This window comes from Sceloporus undulatus, chromosome 4 (genome assembly GCF_019175285.1).
Source record: "Sceloporus undulatus isolate JIND9_A2432 ecotype Alabama chromosome 4, SceUnd_v1.1, whole genome shotgun sequence".
Taxonomy (NCBI): Eukaryota; Metazoa; Chordata; class Lepidosauria; order Squamata; family Phrynosomatidae; genus Sceloporus; species Sceloporus undulatus.
The window spans coordinates 67,846,229-67,866,237 of NC_056525.1; the positions used below are offsets into that span (position 1 = coordinate 67,846,229).

At 41.2% G+C, this 20,009-nt stretch overlaps 1 protein-coding gene across 3 annotated transcripts in view; it reads right to left on the reverse strand.

Annotated features, from left to right (window-relative positions):
• The window catches only part of MAPK13 (mitogen-activated protein kinase 13), a 39,097-nt gene extending 23,681 nt beyond the window's left edge, over positions 1-15,416 (reverse strand). The window contains exons 1-3 of one of the 3 annotated variants that reach the window (XM_042466054.1): positions 15,328-15,416; positions 14,971-15,128; positions 2,647-2,776 (exon numbers count right to left, since the gene is read on the reverse strand). In XM_042466054.1, coding sequence (XP_042321988.1) covers positions 2,647-2,776; positions 14,971-15,089 — 249 coding nt within the window. In that variant the 5' untranslated portion in view covers positions 15,090-15,128; positions 15,328-15,416. Of the gene's footprint in view, positions 1-2,646; positions 2,777-14,970; positions 15,223-15,327 lie in introns of those variants that run through there. The other 2 variants (XM_042466053.1, XM_042466055.1) reach the window with 2 other exon arrangements.
• Positions 15,417-20,009: the final 4,593 nt, after the last annotated feature.

Sequence of the window (20,009 nt, forward strand, 5' to 3'; positions counted from 1 at the left end):
CTACAGCTGAAAAAAAAAGCAGGCATTATTTACAGAATTAGAATACTACCAGCATAGCTGGTAACAGATGTTGAACATTTGACAGAAAAGATCATGGAGTCCCATCCCCACAGAATATTCAATATAAGAAGGAAATAACTTCCTTCCTCTGCACGTGCACAGTCTAGGACTAGAATGTAGAAGTCTTTCAGTCCTATTGTGTGGTGTACATGAAACCTCAGCACATCAGAAAGATGTTATTAATACAGTATATTACACACACTCCCCCTTTTTAGTTCACATTTCATGCAAGGGAACTGAGTGCATGAAGTGTGTAGTTCAGAAGCAGCAGAAGAGGTTTTAGGTACAGAAATTTCTTAGCTATCATCCACTATCAACACTTGCTACCATGGATAGTTGTGTCATGCCACCACCAGAAGAGTCCAGATGAAGACCCAGAGCCTCCAGCAAGCAAGACTCCCACAGGAACTGTCTGATCTTGAAACTCAGGAGTCTGGGACCACAAGAATGGATGAGGATAGGTCTACCCCCTACACACTCAGGAGCTTATTGCACAGCTTAAAAAGTGACTTACTACTGCTGAACTGAATTCTAATTCAGGCTGCATCCGGATACTATCTCACACATTAGGCATGTATGTCTAATTTCTTGATCCCCTGTCTATTTTAAGAATGTTCCACCTTCTTCCCTATTTCCTTTCTCTCTTCTTCTCCATACTCCATAATTTTTTTAAGAACACTAGAACTTTAGCAATATAGCAACAGACTCCTATAATTGAAAATATCAGTGCCCCCACTCCTACGCTAGTTTCAAGGGGAGAGTGTCCATAGATGCTTTGCTCAGGTTGATTAATGTGTATACAGGGGCTGATGTTTCCAAGCATAGGAAAAGCATTTTCTTTTGAGTCAGCAGAACATTTGGATGGAGAAGCAACAAGATACATCAAATAGTAATATTATGTGGTGCAATATGAATCTATAGTTTCTAATAGTCCCATTTTAAATGTAAAGCCCCATTTTGCTTTGGAAGGTCATAAAGGTCCAGGTTTTTCCCACTCCCAGAAAACTATAGATTACACAGGCAAAGCGCTGCAGTGCTTGTTTTTGTATTTTTAAATATCTTTTTGTGTGTGCAGTGTGAGGCCTGTAGGAGACTGAGAGTGAGCCAGCAGTTGTTTGTTTTGGGTCTTTAGTGGTCAGTAAGTGCTGGCTGACTTCAATACATTGCGAACATGCATGCTGGGTCTCTAGCTTACTCCAGGAGCCATGAGAGGCCAGAGAGAAGCTAACATGAGATATCATGTGTTTTTGTGTACTCTGTGTGTACCTGCATGCATGCATGAGGAAGGAGGGGTATATCTCTATGCATGAGAGAAAAAGGGGTAGAGTGAGTAAGACAGCAATCAGGAGAGTGTTTGTAGGTGTATCACTATGTGTGTAAAAGAGAGGGGAGAGGGATGGTGCTTGCATATCTGTGGGAGGGAAGATTAGAGTCTGCATTTACAAGAGCAGTTTTTCACTTAAATTAACAGTGTAATTATATATATAACTGCTCAGAAGTAAGATAACAGTGATTTCAGCAGGACATACTCCCAGATAAATCTGTTTATATTTTGACTACTTTCTCATGCTGCTCAGCCAATGTCCTGGTTTTCATCTATTACATTTTGGAGAATCAGCAGAAATCACCAATCTTGATGAGCTCTTACTTACTGGCAGTAGGAGCTGTAAGAAAAAATATACTGGTGTTGCTGGTTCAGCCCTTTTGCCTTTGGCCTCACCCACCAGGGGAATGTGGCCTCTAAGAACTTCTGTGAAAATGAATTTGGTGTTCAGACTGAGTTAGATTTCCCCATCTATGTACTTGTGTGCAACGAGATTTACCACAGACTGAACTCAGCATAGTAGCTCTCTAGAACATCCAGGTTAAGCCAGAAATCAATTACAGTGGTACCCCGGGATACGAATGCGCCGCCTTACGAAATTTCCGGGTTACGAAAAAAATCCATTGAAAAAAACTGTTCCGGGTTACGAAGGTTATTTCGGGTTACGAAAAAAATTTTGGTGCTTTTCGGCGCTTTTTCGCACGAAATCGCGGCTTTCACTATTAGCGCCTATGGCTTTTTCAGCTTACGAAGATTTTCGGGTTACGAACGCGGCGGCGGAACGAATTAAATTCGTAACCCGGGGTACCACTGTACTGAGGATTACTGAGATTTACTGAATACCGATTGTGATAATTCAATCATTAATGCTGCAAAAGAGAACCATCTGTTGGCTATTCAAATTCTGACATTAGGCATTTCATCTGATTTTCCTTTGACTACCAAACATTGGGAGATGATGCAAATTTGGACACTTAATGGCATTGCCAACTCTGTGAAAGAAAAACACGACCATTTATATGCAAGTAAATCTACAGGGCCAGCATGGTGTTGTGGTTTGAGTGTTGTCCTAGGACTGTGAGCGATCAGGATTGACATCCCTTCTCAGCCATGGAAGCCCACAGATTTCCACTATCTATTTGTTTGTCCTCTCAATAAATCTTGCCAAGAAAACCCTATGATAAGGTCACCATAAACTGGAGTTGACGTGAAGGCACATAACAGCAACAACAACAAACTGCAAGGAAAAAGTCATTACTCACATTCTCATGCTGCATGTGCTTTAGCAGTGTGAGTTCTCGATAGGCTCGCTTGGCAAAGATCTCAGATTGAAATGGGCGGCAGAGCTTCTTGATAGCCACTTTCTCTCCTGTTTTCTTATCTATTGCTGAACTGTGACAAACAGGAGGGGAACATTCAGAAGCAAATTAAGCTGTACTATGTTCATGTGCAGGTAAATCTCAGGTATGTTTACTAGGAACTAAATCCACTGTTAGTCCAAATATGTGGACGCTCAGGTTAAGAAGGTGTATCTGGGAACCATGGCATTGAATTGGCCACCACTTCTGTAACAGGCATTAAAAAGTTTGATAGCTACAGTTTGATCAGCAATTCCTATGTTCCTCTAAGGTTGCTCCAGTGAACCGTGATGTCACTTGTATTCTTTAATCCTCCCCACACACATACACACACACAATTTAATAACCAAGATATGTTTCCTCCATTAAGGAAGAACCCTCCATAAACCTCCGTCTTCACCTTTCAAATTTGGGTGGAGGGAGTTTTGTCTGTTCCACCTGGTAGCTGAATGATTTCTGAAAGATCTGACCAACATATTGTACACTGCATGTTATGGACTGTGGTTTCATCCCCATTTCTGCAGTTCCTCAACTGGATGACAGTCCACTGAATTTCTGCATAGAACAGTCTCTCACTGTATGCATAAGCAAATATTTATATCTACATAAAGCCTAAAGCCGTCACACATAAAATGGTGACAAATGGATTTCCCACACAGATACATATTATAGTAAGCTGTGCTTACTGCTGCTGCTGCTGCTGCAGTTGTTATGACATGCCTTTAAGTTATTTCTGATTTATAGCAGCCCTAGAGCAACCCTATCACACAGTTTTCTTGACAAGATTTGCTCAGAGGTGGTTTGCCTTTGCCTTCCTGTGAGGCTGAGAGATTGTGACTTGTCCAAGGTCACCAAGCCATGGAAACCCACTAAATGGCCTTGGGAAGTCACACTTTCTTAGTCTCAGAGGAAAGGCAAAGACATAAACCCCTCTGAACAAATCTTGCTAAGGAAACCCCATGAAACACGCCATAATGTTGCTATAAGTTGGAAACATGTTGAACACATACAAAAACAGCATCAAACATAGCTTCCTACAATATGTAGCTATGGCCACTAGGCAATCCTGACTTCATGCATAGTGCATGTCTGTACATAAATTCATGTATTTTGCATATACCACAGAGAGTCTGCTTGGTGTAGTAGTTTGAGTGTTCAACTAGAATTCTGAGAGATGAGGGTTCAAATCTTTGCAAAGACATGAAACAGGGACGTAGCCAAGGGGGGGGGGGTGTTCTTGGGGTCTGGACCCCCCTTCCATTAGAATGGTGCGTGCTGCTGTGCCGCCGCGCCCAAACCCCATTATAATGGTGGCACTTAGTCTGGACCCCCCCCTTCCTAAAATCCTGGCTACGTCCCTGCATGGAAACCCAGTGGGTAACCTTGAGCAAGTCACATTCTCTCAGCCTCAGAAGACAATGGCAAGCCCCCCTATCCGTGATAGGATTGCCATGAATTGGAGCCAAAGGCATTTTACAACAAACATAAATCTACATAAGACAAACAGGGCAGAATTTACATCAGAGTGAAAAACTAGTGAGGACACATTTGCCCCTATAATTAATTAATTAATGACATTTATTTATTGTTTCTTGACCTACTAGGCTGTCTGAGGTGATGAATAAGAACTACAAGACCTTGAAGAGCTACATGAACATTTACTGTACTCTTACCTCAAAATTACTTTTCTTCCATTTAACAAAAAAGGGGGCAAGTTGCAGTGTTTTCACCTCTCCTCCCTTTAGGTTCAGAGTATAGGCTAGGGAGCATATTTAGTTTTTTATGTTGTTTCCATTGCTATTCTTCATTTTTCACTAGGCTTTGGTAGTGTAGTAGGAATACTCTTGCTTAAAACCCACCCTCTAGGTTATGGAGATACATACTGTATTGGTCATAACAGGCTACACAATAAAGGAAATAAAAAAACAAGGTATTGTTGGTTGTCTATCAGTTCCATCTACATTGAAAATGCCATTACGGGACCTAATAATGTGCCCACAACATCAGAGATTAATTTACCTGCTCATCCTACAATCTGATGTATACTAACTTCTAGCATTAATGTTCTTTTGCAGTCTATATAGGGCAAACACACCATTCTCTGCACAAAAAAATGGACATAGATTTGATATTAGACTGATATTTCAATATCAGTGGAGAGACACCTCAACCTCTTAGGACACTCTGTCTAAGATCATACCCAGGTGCCATGCTGTGTAAATAACCACTAGTGGAGTTATGTTCTGCTCCCATTACACAATTCCTATACTGGATAGCAACATAGCTCAACAAATGCACTTAGGAAGTCAATGTGCATGGCTGCCATCATATAGTGCTATGCACAATACTGATTTGCACACTGCTCTCTGAATGTCAGTGTGCAACTACAACTGCATGTGCAATGGTACTGCTGGCAAAACACCACTTTTGCTATCATGCGGTGGATACAACAGTTGTGCACTATCCACAGAAAACATCCTGCATATACCATTAACAAGATGTCAGCCTCTGTCACTTTCCTTAAGGAGGCCTTTGTGGCCTTGGGGAAAACAAACTTCAAAAAAATATTAGAGTAAGACAGTGCTGAAATTCATCAGTAAGTCCTATTACAGTGGGCTCTTGGCATCCCCTGGAGTTTAATTCCAGGACTCCACATGGCTACAAAATCTGTGGATGCTCAAGTCCCCTTAAATACAGTGGCATAGTAAAATGATGTCCTTTATACAGTCGGCCCTTCTTATACACGGATTTTTATACATGATTCAAGCGTACACGGTTTGAAAATGTTCCAAAAAAGTATAAATTTACCTTGATTTTCCATTTTTTATAAAAGACACCATTTTGCTATGTCATTATATTTAATGGGACTTGAGCATACACGGATTTTGTTATACACAGGGGATCTTGAAACCCAACCCCAGCGTATAACAAGGGTCCACTGTATAAAATGGCAAAATCAAGGCTTACTTTTTGAAATTTATATATTTTAAAAATATTTTCAAGCTGTGAATGCTTGAATCCGTAGATAAAGAATCCAGGAATACGAGGGGCGACTGTATAAATGTTAAAGAGTTTATACAATGCTCAGTTAATGCACCAATGCTTTCTTGTTTTTCTTCTTATTGCCCATTTTAACTTATTGTGAACTCTCTAAATTATTCAGGATTGAAAGCCCATCGAAGGCAGTGTACAAATACTAACAATAATAACAATGTAATTGTATAATACAAAAATAAGAATGCAAAAAGAACATCACATTCTTAAGATATCTATACAGACAATTCTAAAATTAAGAGTGCTAAAAACCCACAGCTCAGCAATCAGTGATATGCAGACTGAAATTTTAAAAGGCTTCAAAGATTTCTTTAAAACTTATCATGATGGAGCTGCATGCAGCTGTGGGATGTGTGGGGAGGGTAAATTTTACAAATGCAGGAACATTACTGAGATGAACTTCAGCATTAAGGAATGCCTGGTAAGCCAGTTGTAACCATGCATTAAATGTTTTCATGTGTATGCAGCCCTAGGAATCTTCCTATGATCATCCTGCTGCTGCAAAATATTACACTACACATTGCTCAGAGCAAGTCAATGCATGATTAACACTTCAAATAATTAGGACGTCATGTGGCAGTTGCTCTCAGCATACAAAAATCATGAAGGTATGAATCAACCCTTAGTTATATTCCACTTCAAACCTAACAGAACACAAAGTAAACCATATTTGTTTAATCTAATACTTATGTCCCATGTGTTAAAAGCAATGCCTGATTGGCTTTTGCTGTCACAAGTTTTTTTGCATGCTAGGAGTTTCAGCAGCATGTGAGCAACAAGAATTTGGGGAGGAACCATCTTGTTCTCATTTATTGCAGCTGGCACTCAACTGGAATAGTACTTCAGATTGTCATGGAGCTACACCTCCACAGATTCACTCTTCTACACAGCAACTGAAGATACAAGAGTTCCATCCTTTTCTGTATTTGGCTACCATAGCAACTCCCGCTACTCATATGTATGGATTCTGTATCTGTAAAAAGCTTAGTCTGTAACAGTCTAGAGCTAAGCAACTTTCAGCAACAACTGCTCCACTATGGACACTCAAAGAGTATGGTTCCCAGTTTAGATCCAATTCTTTTACAGTGGTTGAATGTACAGAATGGTGGGATGCTCAGCATGGTGCAGAAGGTGAGATGTGAGTGCTCCGATGATCTCTGGAAGCAGTGGTGTCTCTATGATTGGTGTCACCCAGTATAGTAACTCACAGTGACACACACACACACCCCATTAACTTCCTCCTATACCACACCATACAGACTCCTTAGTCATTTTTTGTACTAATGTTACTCATAAATCATAATTCCTATATGTCACTGAATGTAAGGGAGATAGTTGTGGCGAACAACTAGCAAAATTAAAACTATACTTTTAAATTACAATATCATACACACAGCTTACATGTATCTACATTTACATAACTTCATGTGGTTAAAGTGAAAATTGGTAAGATGTGATATTTTTGCAGGGAAGGGTAGATGCAGAATCCATGGATACAGGGGGCTGACTGTATATTGCAAACAGGTAAAACAAAAACAGTAAAACTAACTCACTCACCCTATACATATGACTGCATAAGCAAAATGTTCAGGCTAGAGAAACCAGAGCATACCAAGTGCAATTTCTCTAATTCCTATTGTATTTTTAAAATTCTTAAAATTTAACCAGAGTATATTAAAATTGCATGGTTGGAATCCTTTTTTTAATTATTAAAATAATCTTTACATACTATATATACATAAACACTAATTGTAGATCATCCATAGTCTTAATTAATCTTATACCCACCCCCAGACAAACAAACAAAAACATAAAAGACAAAACATCCGGTACAAAACCCCTCATTCCTTACATTCAGTGGATGAATGGCTGATTAAGGCAGTGGAAGTGATAGAGATGGATATGATTACTATGCGGTTAAGAGATGTAGATAAGTACGAAAAGAATATTGAGAGTGTATGGAAACTACTGATACAATTTTGTGAAAAAAGATGGGCACTTACATAGATGAATAAGAATGGTTATGGGAAATAGGACTTATAGCTGATGCAGAATGAAACAAAGAAAATAGAGGTAATTAAGGAAAATGTTTCTAATACTCTTGTATTTCCTATGTTCCTCTCTTCTTCCTTTTTGTTCTGTAAATAGTAAAATAGAGATGGAGAGGTTCCCCATTTTTGGTGAAAAGCATAAGGGAGGATATGATAGTAAGATAATTTCCTAGAAATGGAGATATAAAGGACAGTAAGATTTATTATGAAGAAATAAGTCTTGTACAACAAAACCTTAACAGATATCAAAAATTGTAGAGAGATGAAGTAGAAAATATCAAACACGAATTGAGGAATAAAATTTAGAAATGCTGGAAAACAGAAATCTTAGAATCAACAATGTAAGGTTGGAATCCTTTTAGTGTCTTACACATGCATACATTTCTTACATAAGATTATGTCTTACATATGGGTAAGGTGCACATGCAGGTATACTTTTTGTCAGATACAGACCATCCCATTCATTTTAAGATCTCAGCAGTGGAACTGCACACATGGTGCTGTTGCCCATTGAGTTTGTGCAGTGGTTTGTATGATGTTGCTGTACAACACCAGAGTTGCTTAGCACAATCAATGATTAATTCCACATGTGATGAATTATGGTACACAACTTGTAAGTAGGAAGTGTTGGTTCATGTCTCTAGAACTAAAAGAAAAACATTCTAAAAATATTCAGAACCATGCTGATGCAGATATTTTAGATGTCTTCTTCAAGTAATTTCCCAAGACTATTTAGGAGGATTTCTGTTCACATAAAGAGAGGTAACAGCATTCTGCTGGATGTCAGACCAAGGTCTCTTTCACACTACACTGTTATAACACTGTGATTTCATTTTAAGTGCCTACAGAATCCTGGAATTTGCAGTCTAGAGAGGGCTATGTAGAATTCTCTCTTAGTTAAATATTTCTTAATTCCTAAACTTTCTAGTGGTGCAGAGTGAGATACTGTAAATTGTTATAACCTACAGTGCTTATATTTTGATGCATTTGTATTCCCTTGATCAACCTTCCTCCCCATGTTCTTTGTGTGCCTTAACTGTACCTCTAAATGCTCAATCCATCACTGGAACTACCTTTCCACGGTGCTGGGATTCATGCTAGGCAAGAGTGACGGCAGCAGTCCTGGGGTAGGATCTCCCTTAACAGACAGATGGCATGCAACAAGCTACTGGGGTAGAGCAGAGGACAACTATGGGAGGTGCTGTGGCTAATGATGCAACTGGACTCAAGCCAAAAGGGTGTTCAGCTGTTGATGTGCTCAGAGGTGAAAAGGAAAGTCAGAGGACTATGGAATGTGAGAAGCATGAAGCAGGGCAAACTAGACACAGTAAAACAAGAAATGGAACATATAAACATTGCAAATTCTTGGGATGAATGAGCTAAAGCGGACAGGAATACAGGCACTTTGAGTCTGATAATTAGTTTTTCACTCAGAAAATGAAAATCTAAGAAGTTTATCTCATTACCCCTTTTCTCGAGCCAGGCGCAGGCTAAAACCTTTTAAAAACGGATTTTATCACACGCCTCCATGACCAGGCAGGAGGCATCCCGTATCCGATCCAGACTTTGGAGGCGTGCAATAAATCTATTTTTAAAAGGTTTCAACACACACCTGGACTTGGAAAAAGGGCAATGCAATAAACTCCCAAGAAGAAGTGGGGTGATATTTATAGTGAGGAGAGAAGTAGCAAAAACCATAAAAAGATATAATGCAAAATCTGACCAAATAATATGACCGACTTCTGGGAAAATCCATCCATATAACCATAATACATATTATTTCAGTTGGGAGTAGGCAGCACAAAAACTGTGGACCATGTGCACACCTTTCCCACCTGTTTTTGCAGCCCTTGCAGCCCCTTCCACACCATCACTGATAAAATTGTCAGTCTGAAATTTGAGGCTGCTGGGAGTCCTTTCTCTTCCTTTTTGAGAAAGATGGGAAATAACCCTCTGCCTTACTACTCTTGAAAAGCTGCTCTGTTGTGTGGGGGGGCACCCTTGCATTCCCTTTAACCACTGAAACCTAATAAAGTTGCTACCCAGTTTGGGCAACAACTGCAGCAGCAGTGCTAACTGTTGAATTTCAACAGTGGCAATGTAATCTAGTGTGTTGCAAGATCCAATCCTGCCCGCAGATACACAAACAACACTGGTAAGTTGTCCAGCTCTGTGCTGTAGGTATCTTAAAGTATTCTGATTATGAGATACCATTAGATCCAACTGGAATAAAGTCAGCCCATCCGCAGGGGTTCCATTCTGGAGCCCACCTCCCTGCAGATGCCAACAAACATAGGACCTCAAGTCCCATTGGTTTTAATGGTGATACGCCATGTATGTGGCCCCAACAGCACAACCACATGCATGCGCTTCCATTGAGGTGAATAGGACAGGGCCATACATGGTTGTTCAAATCCACAGATGGCATGCTTGCAGTTGGGGCAGAGCGACTGTACTTATAATAATGTTTGAAAAGGAGAATGTAAAGCAAATATCAGGAGTTAACCTTGGAATGGATATATGGCAGCCAGAAGTGGAGAAATTATGAAGTACCCCGAATTAAAAGCCAGTGATAGATAGAACATGACATAGCAAAAATGCTGAGACTAACAAAATAGGCACATATGAGGGATGTGAAAAATTACCGTATATAACTGACTATAAATCAAGCTCATGTATAAGTCAAGGTCAACTTTTAGGGCCAAAATTATGGGTATTGGTATGACCCATGGATAAGTCAGGAGGCAGCCCGGCTGGGGAGAGGTTGCAGGATGATCGGTCGCTCTTCTCAGTCTCTCCCCAGTTCGGCTCTCTCTTGTGGAGGCGGCCTGGGTGGGGAGAGGCTGGGTCAAGTACAGTATTGACCCATGTATAAGTTGCCCCAGGTTTTTTGGGGTCAATTTTTTAATCTAAATTTCTTGACTTATACACAAGCATAGACGGTATATCGTCTTCCAAGTTCTTGACACAGAAATTAATTTTTATTATTGGTAAATACAAGCTTAAAAACTGTGAGATTTCAAGATTAGGCATATTGGAAAAAATAGGTCTAAATTTAAGTATCAATAGTTAAATAGCTAGTGTGGCATAGTGGTTTGAGTGTCAGGCTATGATTCTGAAGATCAGGGTTCAAATTCCCATGGAGCCATGAAACCCATCAGATGACCTTGGGAAAGTCACACTCTCTCAGCTTCAGAGAATGGCAATGGCAAACCGGCTTTGAAGAAACTTGCCAAGAAAACCCCATGATAGGTTCACCTTAGGGTTATCATTAGTTGGAAGTGACTTGAAGTCACACAACAATAAATTATTTATAGTATTTAAAGCATTAGTACATTGATATGCAGAAGCTCTAGTCACTAGGGTTGTTACGTCATATCAAGCCCTGAGGTTCCATGCCAAAACCTGAGACCTAGGGACCTTTCCTGCTGATGTCATTAAGTATTATGCATTAAGTAGCAAGCACAGTTGCTCACAGCTTGTCATTCAAACACACACACATAGGCCTGTTACAGACAGCCAAAGCCATGCTCCAGTCTGGAGCGTGGCTTTGGTGCGACTTCTGGACTCTTAGGACGCATGCATCATTGAAACACCATACCTCCACTGTGACTCGAAGCAGCTTTATTTTGGCTGTCTGTAACAGGCCATACTTAAATACACAGAGAGAAAGAAAGGTGAAATGGATTGTTCTTTTTCAGTTATATAGGAGAGATGGGATAAGGAATATTTAATCTACTACAGCACACCCGCACCATACACGAGCTCTCCATCCATGGACTTGACGTCACGTGAATGGCAAGCCCCCATTAAATGAATGGGGCACACACCAGCAGCGAGCACACAGCGTGGCATGCAGGAGCGCACTGCCACTGAAACAACAGAACTTGAAGTCCCACAGTGTTTCTTTTATGCATAAATCAAAGGTCCACTGCATTTGCTTCTAGCCAGAAAATAGATACAGAGCAGAGGGGAAGGTGAGCCCTAGAAGGAAGATAACTAAAGGGTCATTCACACGTCATTTTTTTAAAGCACAACTATGCAAATAACCTCACTAACACATTATGGATTTGTTGTTCACACTATGGAGCCTCATCTATACGCATCTCTGCAAGTTCAGTTGCTCACACATGTCAGCACTTGAATAAAGATAGGATTGATGATGCAAATGTATTCAAAGCACATTCAAAGCATGCAGAGTTTTATCCTGGTTTATCCTGGGTCTATTCGCATCAATTATTCACACAGCCGAGAATTTGACATCGATTATCCCAGGTTAAGTGGGTTTTTGGCAGTTCCTCCCCCAAACTTAATCAGATGCATATGAAACACGTGTGAACAATCCAGATTCTATCTAGATTATTTTCACCATCTGAATAACCCCTAAGTAAATCCATGGACAGCCATGTAAACCGACTGGATGACCTCAGGCAAGTCACACTCTCTTAGCCTCACGGGAAGGCAATGGCAAATATCCTCTGAACAAATCTTGCCAAGAAAACCCCATGTTAGGTTTGCCTTAGGGTCACCATAAATCGGAAATGATTTGAAGGCACACAACAAACAAAAATCCATAGACCCCACCACCATCACCCACATACACAGAGTCTTTGCAAGTTGTAGCAGCAAATCAATTAAGCCTTGCAAGTTATAGCAAGCTACTGCTTTAATAGCTGAACTGGAGATTAGCACACAGTCCTTTTTTCTTGCCTGGAGCTGTGCCCACAAAAACGGGAGAATTTGCACCCTTTTCCCTCGCATGGAGTTAATGCAAGAAAACTGAAGACTCACAGTTGGGCCCTGAAAACTGGCAACCCCACTAGTCACTTTACCATTTGTATATACTGAATACTGTGCAATTGTTAAAAACATGTCAGTATGTATTTGTATGTTAAGATTTGTGTATATAAAGTCGAGTATGTGTGTGTAGTCAGTACTTGGAAAGGTTACTTTTTGGACTGTTGCTCCTATAATACTCCAGTTTGAGACTTTATTCCAAAATGGAATATTTCCAAATCAAGTTCCAGTTCAACTTTTCAAGCTGAGAATAGAGACATGTATGTGCCTGTATGTTTTCTTTGTTTATTTGTTTGTTTGTTTGTTCAGGTTTTTAGTTTCATCTTGTTTTAGCCTTGCTGTTGTAATCCACTGTGAGTTCCACGCAGAGAGTAATGTATTAAATACATAAATAATGGCTTCCTCCCATCTAATTTGACACCACTAAGATGCTGAACCTCTAAAGACAAGAAGCAAATCTTTTTCTGATTCTCTTCCAAGAACCTAGAGAAGCAACACACCAGTGCTCAGATACAAAATCCTGGCATACTTTAAATACAAGCAAGCACTTTTAAAGGTTGTGTTGCTAGGTTGGCTACATCTTATGATGACTTTATGAATGAAACACCTCCCTACTTTTTTTAAGGCTGCTGTTGAGATTTCTGCAAAGGCTGGAAAGAAGGCCCACTTGAAAGGGTATTATGTACCTCTTCATTGCCCATGTGATCTCTTCCATAAGGACATAAGTCTGGAGCAAGTGAAATCCTTGAACATTATACAGTTCAAGGCAGGTCAGAGCATATTCTGTATGCTAAATAATGTCATACGTCTGTTTCATACATTAGTCAAATGTTTGCCATAGCAAAGCTATTGGAGTTTAGGAGTTTCAGCCCAATCTGCCTCTTAACATGTAAGTACCCTTTTTGGCAGGTGAGCAACATTTGTGTTTTCAAGGCTCCCAAACATAGGTTTTGTCATATTAGTATGTTTGTAGCCATGTACTTTAAACATCTGTTGTATCCATAAACACAAACAAATTATAATGGGGAAGGTGAGTCTACCTTTGTGTACAACTTTATTGATTCAAAGGTTGCATCCACACTACAGAAATAATCTAGTTTGACACTACTTTAACTGCCCTTGCTCAAAGCTAAGGAATTTGGAGAATGGTAGCTCTGCTCTGGCACCACAACAAACTACAATCTCCTGAATCCCATAGCATTGAGTCAGGGCACTTAAAGTAGTGTCAAACCAGATTATTTCTGCAGTGTGGATGCAGCCAACAATTCTAAGTTTTGTCCTGCTGGAGTCTTTTGGGGATATGTGGATTCACCCTGAGATGCTAAGCATTCCAGTTGTGTGCAATCTTTCTTAAACTAGACCACTGGGAATGTTGCTTATCCCCACTGGAGAAGATATGTCTGTTTACATATCTATCATTAACAGAAAGTTAGCTCAAGACATTTTATTTCTGAGACTGAGTAGCAAAATGGCACCCCCACAACTACTCAAGGCAAAGGGCCCAATATACAAAAGCAAACAAATTTTTTTGACACATGTGGCAGGAAATCTAGCAAGCACCTTTTCCCACCCACCCCTAGCAATAAAAACAGAGAGCAAGTGTGGGGCAGTAGTTTGAATGTTGGACTGCGACTCTGGAGGCCAGGGTTCAAATCCCAGCTCAGCCATGTAAATTTACTGGGTCACCATGGGCAAGTCACACTCTCTCAGCCTCAGAGGATGGCAATGGCAAACCCCTGCTGAAGAAACTTGCCAAGAAAACCACATGATAGGTTTGCCTTAGGGTTGCTGTAAGTCAGAAATGACTTGAACGCACACAACAACAACAACAGCAGCAATAAAAATACAATATTAATGATGTAAATAACTGACAATTTGCTTCTCTGTCAGAATGTAGAGTTGCTGCCTGAGGCTGCCACCTTAGTCTACCTTATGATAAGGCTGGCTCTTCATTCCCAACAAAACCCAAAGGTTTTTCTTCTTATCTGTAAACAAACAACACACGCTTACTCTCGACTGCTTATCCATCAAGGCACTGAACAGCTGAAATCTGTAGGGAATGGGCTGATAGAAAAGTATGTTGTTGTTGTTGTTGTTGTTGTTGTCAACCCTAGAAAACTTAGTACAGCTGAATGACATTGCAGGTTAAAGCCAGGAGGAAATGAAACACCTTTTTCCAAAATGCCAACCTTTTTTTCCCTAATGGAGGTGAGGGAAACTCCCAATGACTCTTCCCAAGACTTCAGGCTTGCAGTATCCTGTACCCCAGTCTCCATCACTCCCCATTTGGCCAACAACCCAAAGATATATATAAAAAGACACTCACCAGACAGATCCATAAGCTCCAGAGCCCACTGAGACAATGGAAGTGTATCGCCTAGGAAGTTCCCAGACTGTCTTGTTGACTTCCTGCCTGTAGAAGCCCTTTCTGCTGGGGAAGCTCATCTCCTGTGTGTCTGGAACTGATCTCTCCAGCACCTAGGGCTCCAGAGAGAATCAGGGTGAAATCCAGACTTACCCCCACTACTGTTTTTCCTTGGGAAAGTCAATGGTGGTTGGTTTCCTTCTCAGCTGCCTTGTGTTCAGTAAGACACAGCCCTCCTCCCTCTGACCACACCAGGAAGGAGGCATCAGGTTTCAGGTTAAGACACTCCTCTCTCCCAGGTACTTCCAAAGGACTCACCTTTCTTGCCTAAGAGGCAGTCACCTGCAACAGTAGCAATCCCTGCTTGACAGACAGAGAATTGCTGCTCCATTTGAAGCAATCCCTTCTGAGTCCCACAGGTCCGTATCTTAATAAACTAGCCTTTTAAAAAAGAGAGAAAGGAGTTTCAATTACACATTGGTTCAGGGTGATCAGATGTACATGTCCCAGATTTCAACCTGCTGTCCAGAAGGAATGTCACAATGTCTTCCATTTTGCACATGGCTAAGAAGCATGGATTTACATTTCAAGGGGCCTTTTTAGCTTTTATTTTGTAAAGGCCTGCATTTGGCGGTGCCTTACATAATAAATTTAATAATAAATTTTATTTATATACCACCCTGTGGTGAACCAATCCAGGCGGTTTACAACATTAAAATAACATACAGCATAAAAACAATATATTTCCCTCCCCCCCTTAAAAAGTTATTAAACTGCATATCTAAATTAAAACCAAAATAACTAGTTAGAACAACAATAAATTAAACAAAATAATACCAACCGATAAACCACTGCAACTTCAGTTCTAAAGAAAAGAAAAGGGGGCTTTGGAGACATTACTGAGGAGGGGGGAAATCCTGAGATCCTGAAGCCGGGATATTTTAGTCTGGGAAGGCCTGCCTGAAGAGATCCGTCTTGACAGCCTTTTTGAAGCTGTCCAAAGATGTTAATTGACGGATCTCGTCTGGCAGGATTCCAGAGCCTGGGGGCAACAGCAGAAAAAGCCCTCTGGGAGGTTGCCACAAGCCTCGATTTTTGAGGCTGCAACAAGTTCCTCCCAGAGGACCGGAGGGCACAGGGAGGATTCTATGGGAAGAGGCGGTCTCTGAGATAGCTTGGACCCAAGCCATTTAGGGCTTTAAAGGTAATAACCAACACCTTGTACTGGTCCCAGAAACCAATAGGCAGCCAGTGGAGGGACCTCAGAACCAGAGTGATGTGGTCCCTTCTAGATGTTCCTGACACAAGCCTGGCTGCCATGTTTTGAACCAGCTGTAGTTTCCGAACCAAGCACAAGGGTAGCCCCATGTAGAGCGCATTACAGAAGTCAAGGTGTGAGGTTACCAGCGTGTGCACAACAGTCTCAAGATCCCTTACTTCCAGAAAAGGGCACAGCTGGCGTATCAGCCAAAGCTGATAACAGGTGCTCCTGACCGTCGCATTCACCTGATTTGTCATTAAGAGCGACGAGTCAAGGAGCACCCCCAGACTGCGAACACAGTCACTGGAGGAGAGTGTGATCCCATCCAGGACTGGTGGTTGCAACCCAATTCTTGGTTTCAGGGCCGCTACCGTGAGCACCTCCGTCTTGTTCGGATTCAGCTTCAATCTGTTTTTCCTCATCCAGCCCATTACCATTCTCCTCCTTTGTGGTGAGGACATCGGGTCATCGTGCTTCAGTTCCAGGATCCCGCATGGATAGCAAAATCTACAGATGCTCAAGTCTCATTAAACACAATGGCATAGTAAAATGGTGTCCCTTATCCCTTATATGGAGGTTTGCTTTTAGGAAATTAAATATTGTTTGAATATTTTCAAGCTGTGCATGCTTGACTCCATGAGTATGGAGGGCTGACTGCAGATTTCTTACTCAGAAAATTCTGAATAAAACCAACGATCTGGGTTTTAAAAGCTCAGAAATCATGTTTGTTAGTTCCACATACATATTCCTTTGGCAGGTAAGGGCATGGAAAGGAAGTTCAGATAATCTTTACTGTGCAGGATGATACTGATAACTTTGGACATCTTAGTGGAAAAATATTGGGAATGTTCAGGAAAAAAGTTTGTGAGGTTTTTTGTTTGTTTTTTGTTGTTTTACATTTTGTGGAACTGTTCAGAAATACAGCTACTTGTCTGAGATGATAAAACAAGTGGTAGATTTCAACTTAATAATATTACTCTCTCTTATACAAGTTTTCAGGAGCAGCATGTCATAGTGGTTTCAGTGCTGGACTGTGACTCTGGAAACAAGGGTTCAATTCCCATGGTCACGGGGGTGACCATGGGCAAGTCACACTTTTTCAGCCTCAGAGGATGGCAATGGAAACCTACCAAGAAAACCCCAGAATAGAGTCACCTTAGAGTTGTCATAAACTGGAAATGACTTGAAGGAATACAACAACAATGTATTGTTTTGGGGTACTAATCTTGCTTTGTTGAGTAGTTCCTTCACCTCCTTAGAAGGATATTGTAGTTTGAGAAATGCCTGTTGTAAACCCAAGAGTTTTCAGTCTTTGTCTTGTGGTTCTGAACAGATGTGGATGTATCAGAGGGCTTGGCTATAAACAATAGATTTTGTAGTGTGTTCTGAGTGGATATTGGGGACATGTAAGTATTGTATATACTCATGTATAAGTCTAGAAATTTTAGTCAAAAAATTGACCTAAAAACCTGGGTCAATTTATCCATGGGTCAAGATATACTGCATGTTAACACATATCAAAAAAGAAATCATCCCCTTCTCTGAGAATGGTGGCAAAAAGTGCAAACATAGGCGGGTTACACACCACCATTAAAGTACGCGCCGAGTGCGTACTAGGGTTAGGAAGGGACGGTGCTTCCGCACCCCCCTAACCCTAGCACGCACTCCACGCACACAAAATGGCGGTGGCTGTTCCACACAGCCGCCGCCATGATGGCGTGACGAATGCTCCACCTCCAAACAAGGCGGCGCGGACGTGACACCATCGCTCCATGCGAGGGCGCTTAATGCACCCTTTGCACGGAGCAGGAAGGAGCTCCGTTTCGGATCTCCTTCCTGGTTTGCGTTGCTGGTTTGCGTCACGGCCCCTTTCTCCTCCTCCCCGCCGCTGCGGGGTGTCCTTGGGGCTTGAAGCCCCAAGGACACCCCTTTCCAGGCTGCAGGGAAGTGGCCTTTTGCCGCTTCCCCGCGGCCCGGAAAGCGGCGGATCGGGGCCTCAACGGCTGCCGTTCTTGCCACTGAGGCCCCAATACATTGGGGAAAAGCGTGCCTACAGGCCGCCCCAAAGGGGCGGTCTGTAACGCACCAAAGTCCATATTGGAGGAATCTACTTCTTCACTGTGGCACCACTTCTGGCTGGAAAATAGTGGTGGTTGTTTCTGCCTTATCCATCTAGCCTTTAGGTAACATTTATGCCTGCTGGGATTTTGTAAAGTTTTTGGCATCGATTTTTTGGCTTCATCCTTTACATCCTTTGTTCCATGCCCTTAAGTTTTACCCTTGACTTATCCATGGGTCATAGCAAAACACATAATTTTGGCCCCCAAATTTGCCCTCGACTTATACATGAGGTCAATTTATAGTTGAGTATATATGGCATGTGTAGCAGTTTGTGGTTTTTCAATAAAACATGGTTCTTGGAAGTCTATTGTGCAGTTTCACAGTGATGTCAAGAAAGTTAATTTGTGAGCATCATTCCAGGCTCAGGTTGATGGTAGGGTGCAAGTTGCTGAAATCCTGGTGAAACTTCTGAAATGACTGGTCTAAGATTTATACAATGATGCGGGCGTGCGTTACGTGGCATTCAGCATATGCTGAAAGCTGCGGGGGCAGAAGGGGTGGCACATCCTATAGGGATGAATGGGATGTGAGCCTGTGGCGTGCACGCGCCACCGCATGCACAAGCCCAATAATTTAAATGGGGCTCAAGCATAGGTGGTATTTGCTTTATATGGGGGAGTCCGGAACAGATCCTCCACGTAAAGTAAGGGCGCACTGATATTAATTAAAAAAAAAACCACAGTGGATTTTGTAATGTCACCAGAAATCTTTTTCTTAGGCTCTATGAAGAAAGAACTGGAGAGTAAAAATTGCTTATTTCTTCAATATATGACAACAGCAACAAGAATATCACTTGCTCAGTCTTGGAAATAGACTGAAGTACCTATGACAGAAGAATGAATTTGCTAAAGTTACTGAGTTAGCCCAAATGACCAAATTAACATGGGTTCTAAAGGCCAAGCCAGCTGAAGATTTTTTTTAAAGATCAGAAACTATCTATTTATTAACAATAAGAAATATAATGATATAATTTGATATATTTCCAATCAGGATGGGGGGGGGGGGGGGGGTCAGAGCCCTATTGTCTATTTGCTATATGTCTTTGTGCACCTCCTTTTTGGTCTCTTTATTTTCTGAATGTATAATTACCTTGTTTGTAAATTAGATCATGTTAAAAATGATTTAAAAAACAACCACTTTGTTCTTGTGTGCCTTCAAGTCATCTCCAATTTATAGAAACTCTAAGACAAATCGGTCACAGAGTTTTCTTGGCATGATTTGTTCAAAGGCGTTTTCGCCTTTGCCTTCTTCTGAGGATCAGAGTATGCCAAGGTCAGCCAGTGGGGTTTCCGCAGCTGAGCAGGGATTCAAATCCTGGTCTTTGGAGTCGCAGTCCCAAACTAAAACCAGTACACCACACTGGCTTTCTACGATTAACACCTGGGAACATTTATTTAAGAATTAACTCAATGAAACTTGCATCCAAGTTTTGAAGTATTAAGAGTTTCGGTGGCCAATAGGCTACCTTGTCAGAGGCTTTGAAGAAATGCAAGATCCACCCATCGGCATGTTCTCTCAGGATGAATGCATGCATTGTCTGGACCTCTGCTTACAAACGAACAGGCATACCATGCCAAGGTTGTGCACAATTTGTATGTTACATTAGGTAGAAATGTCT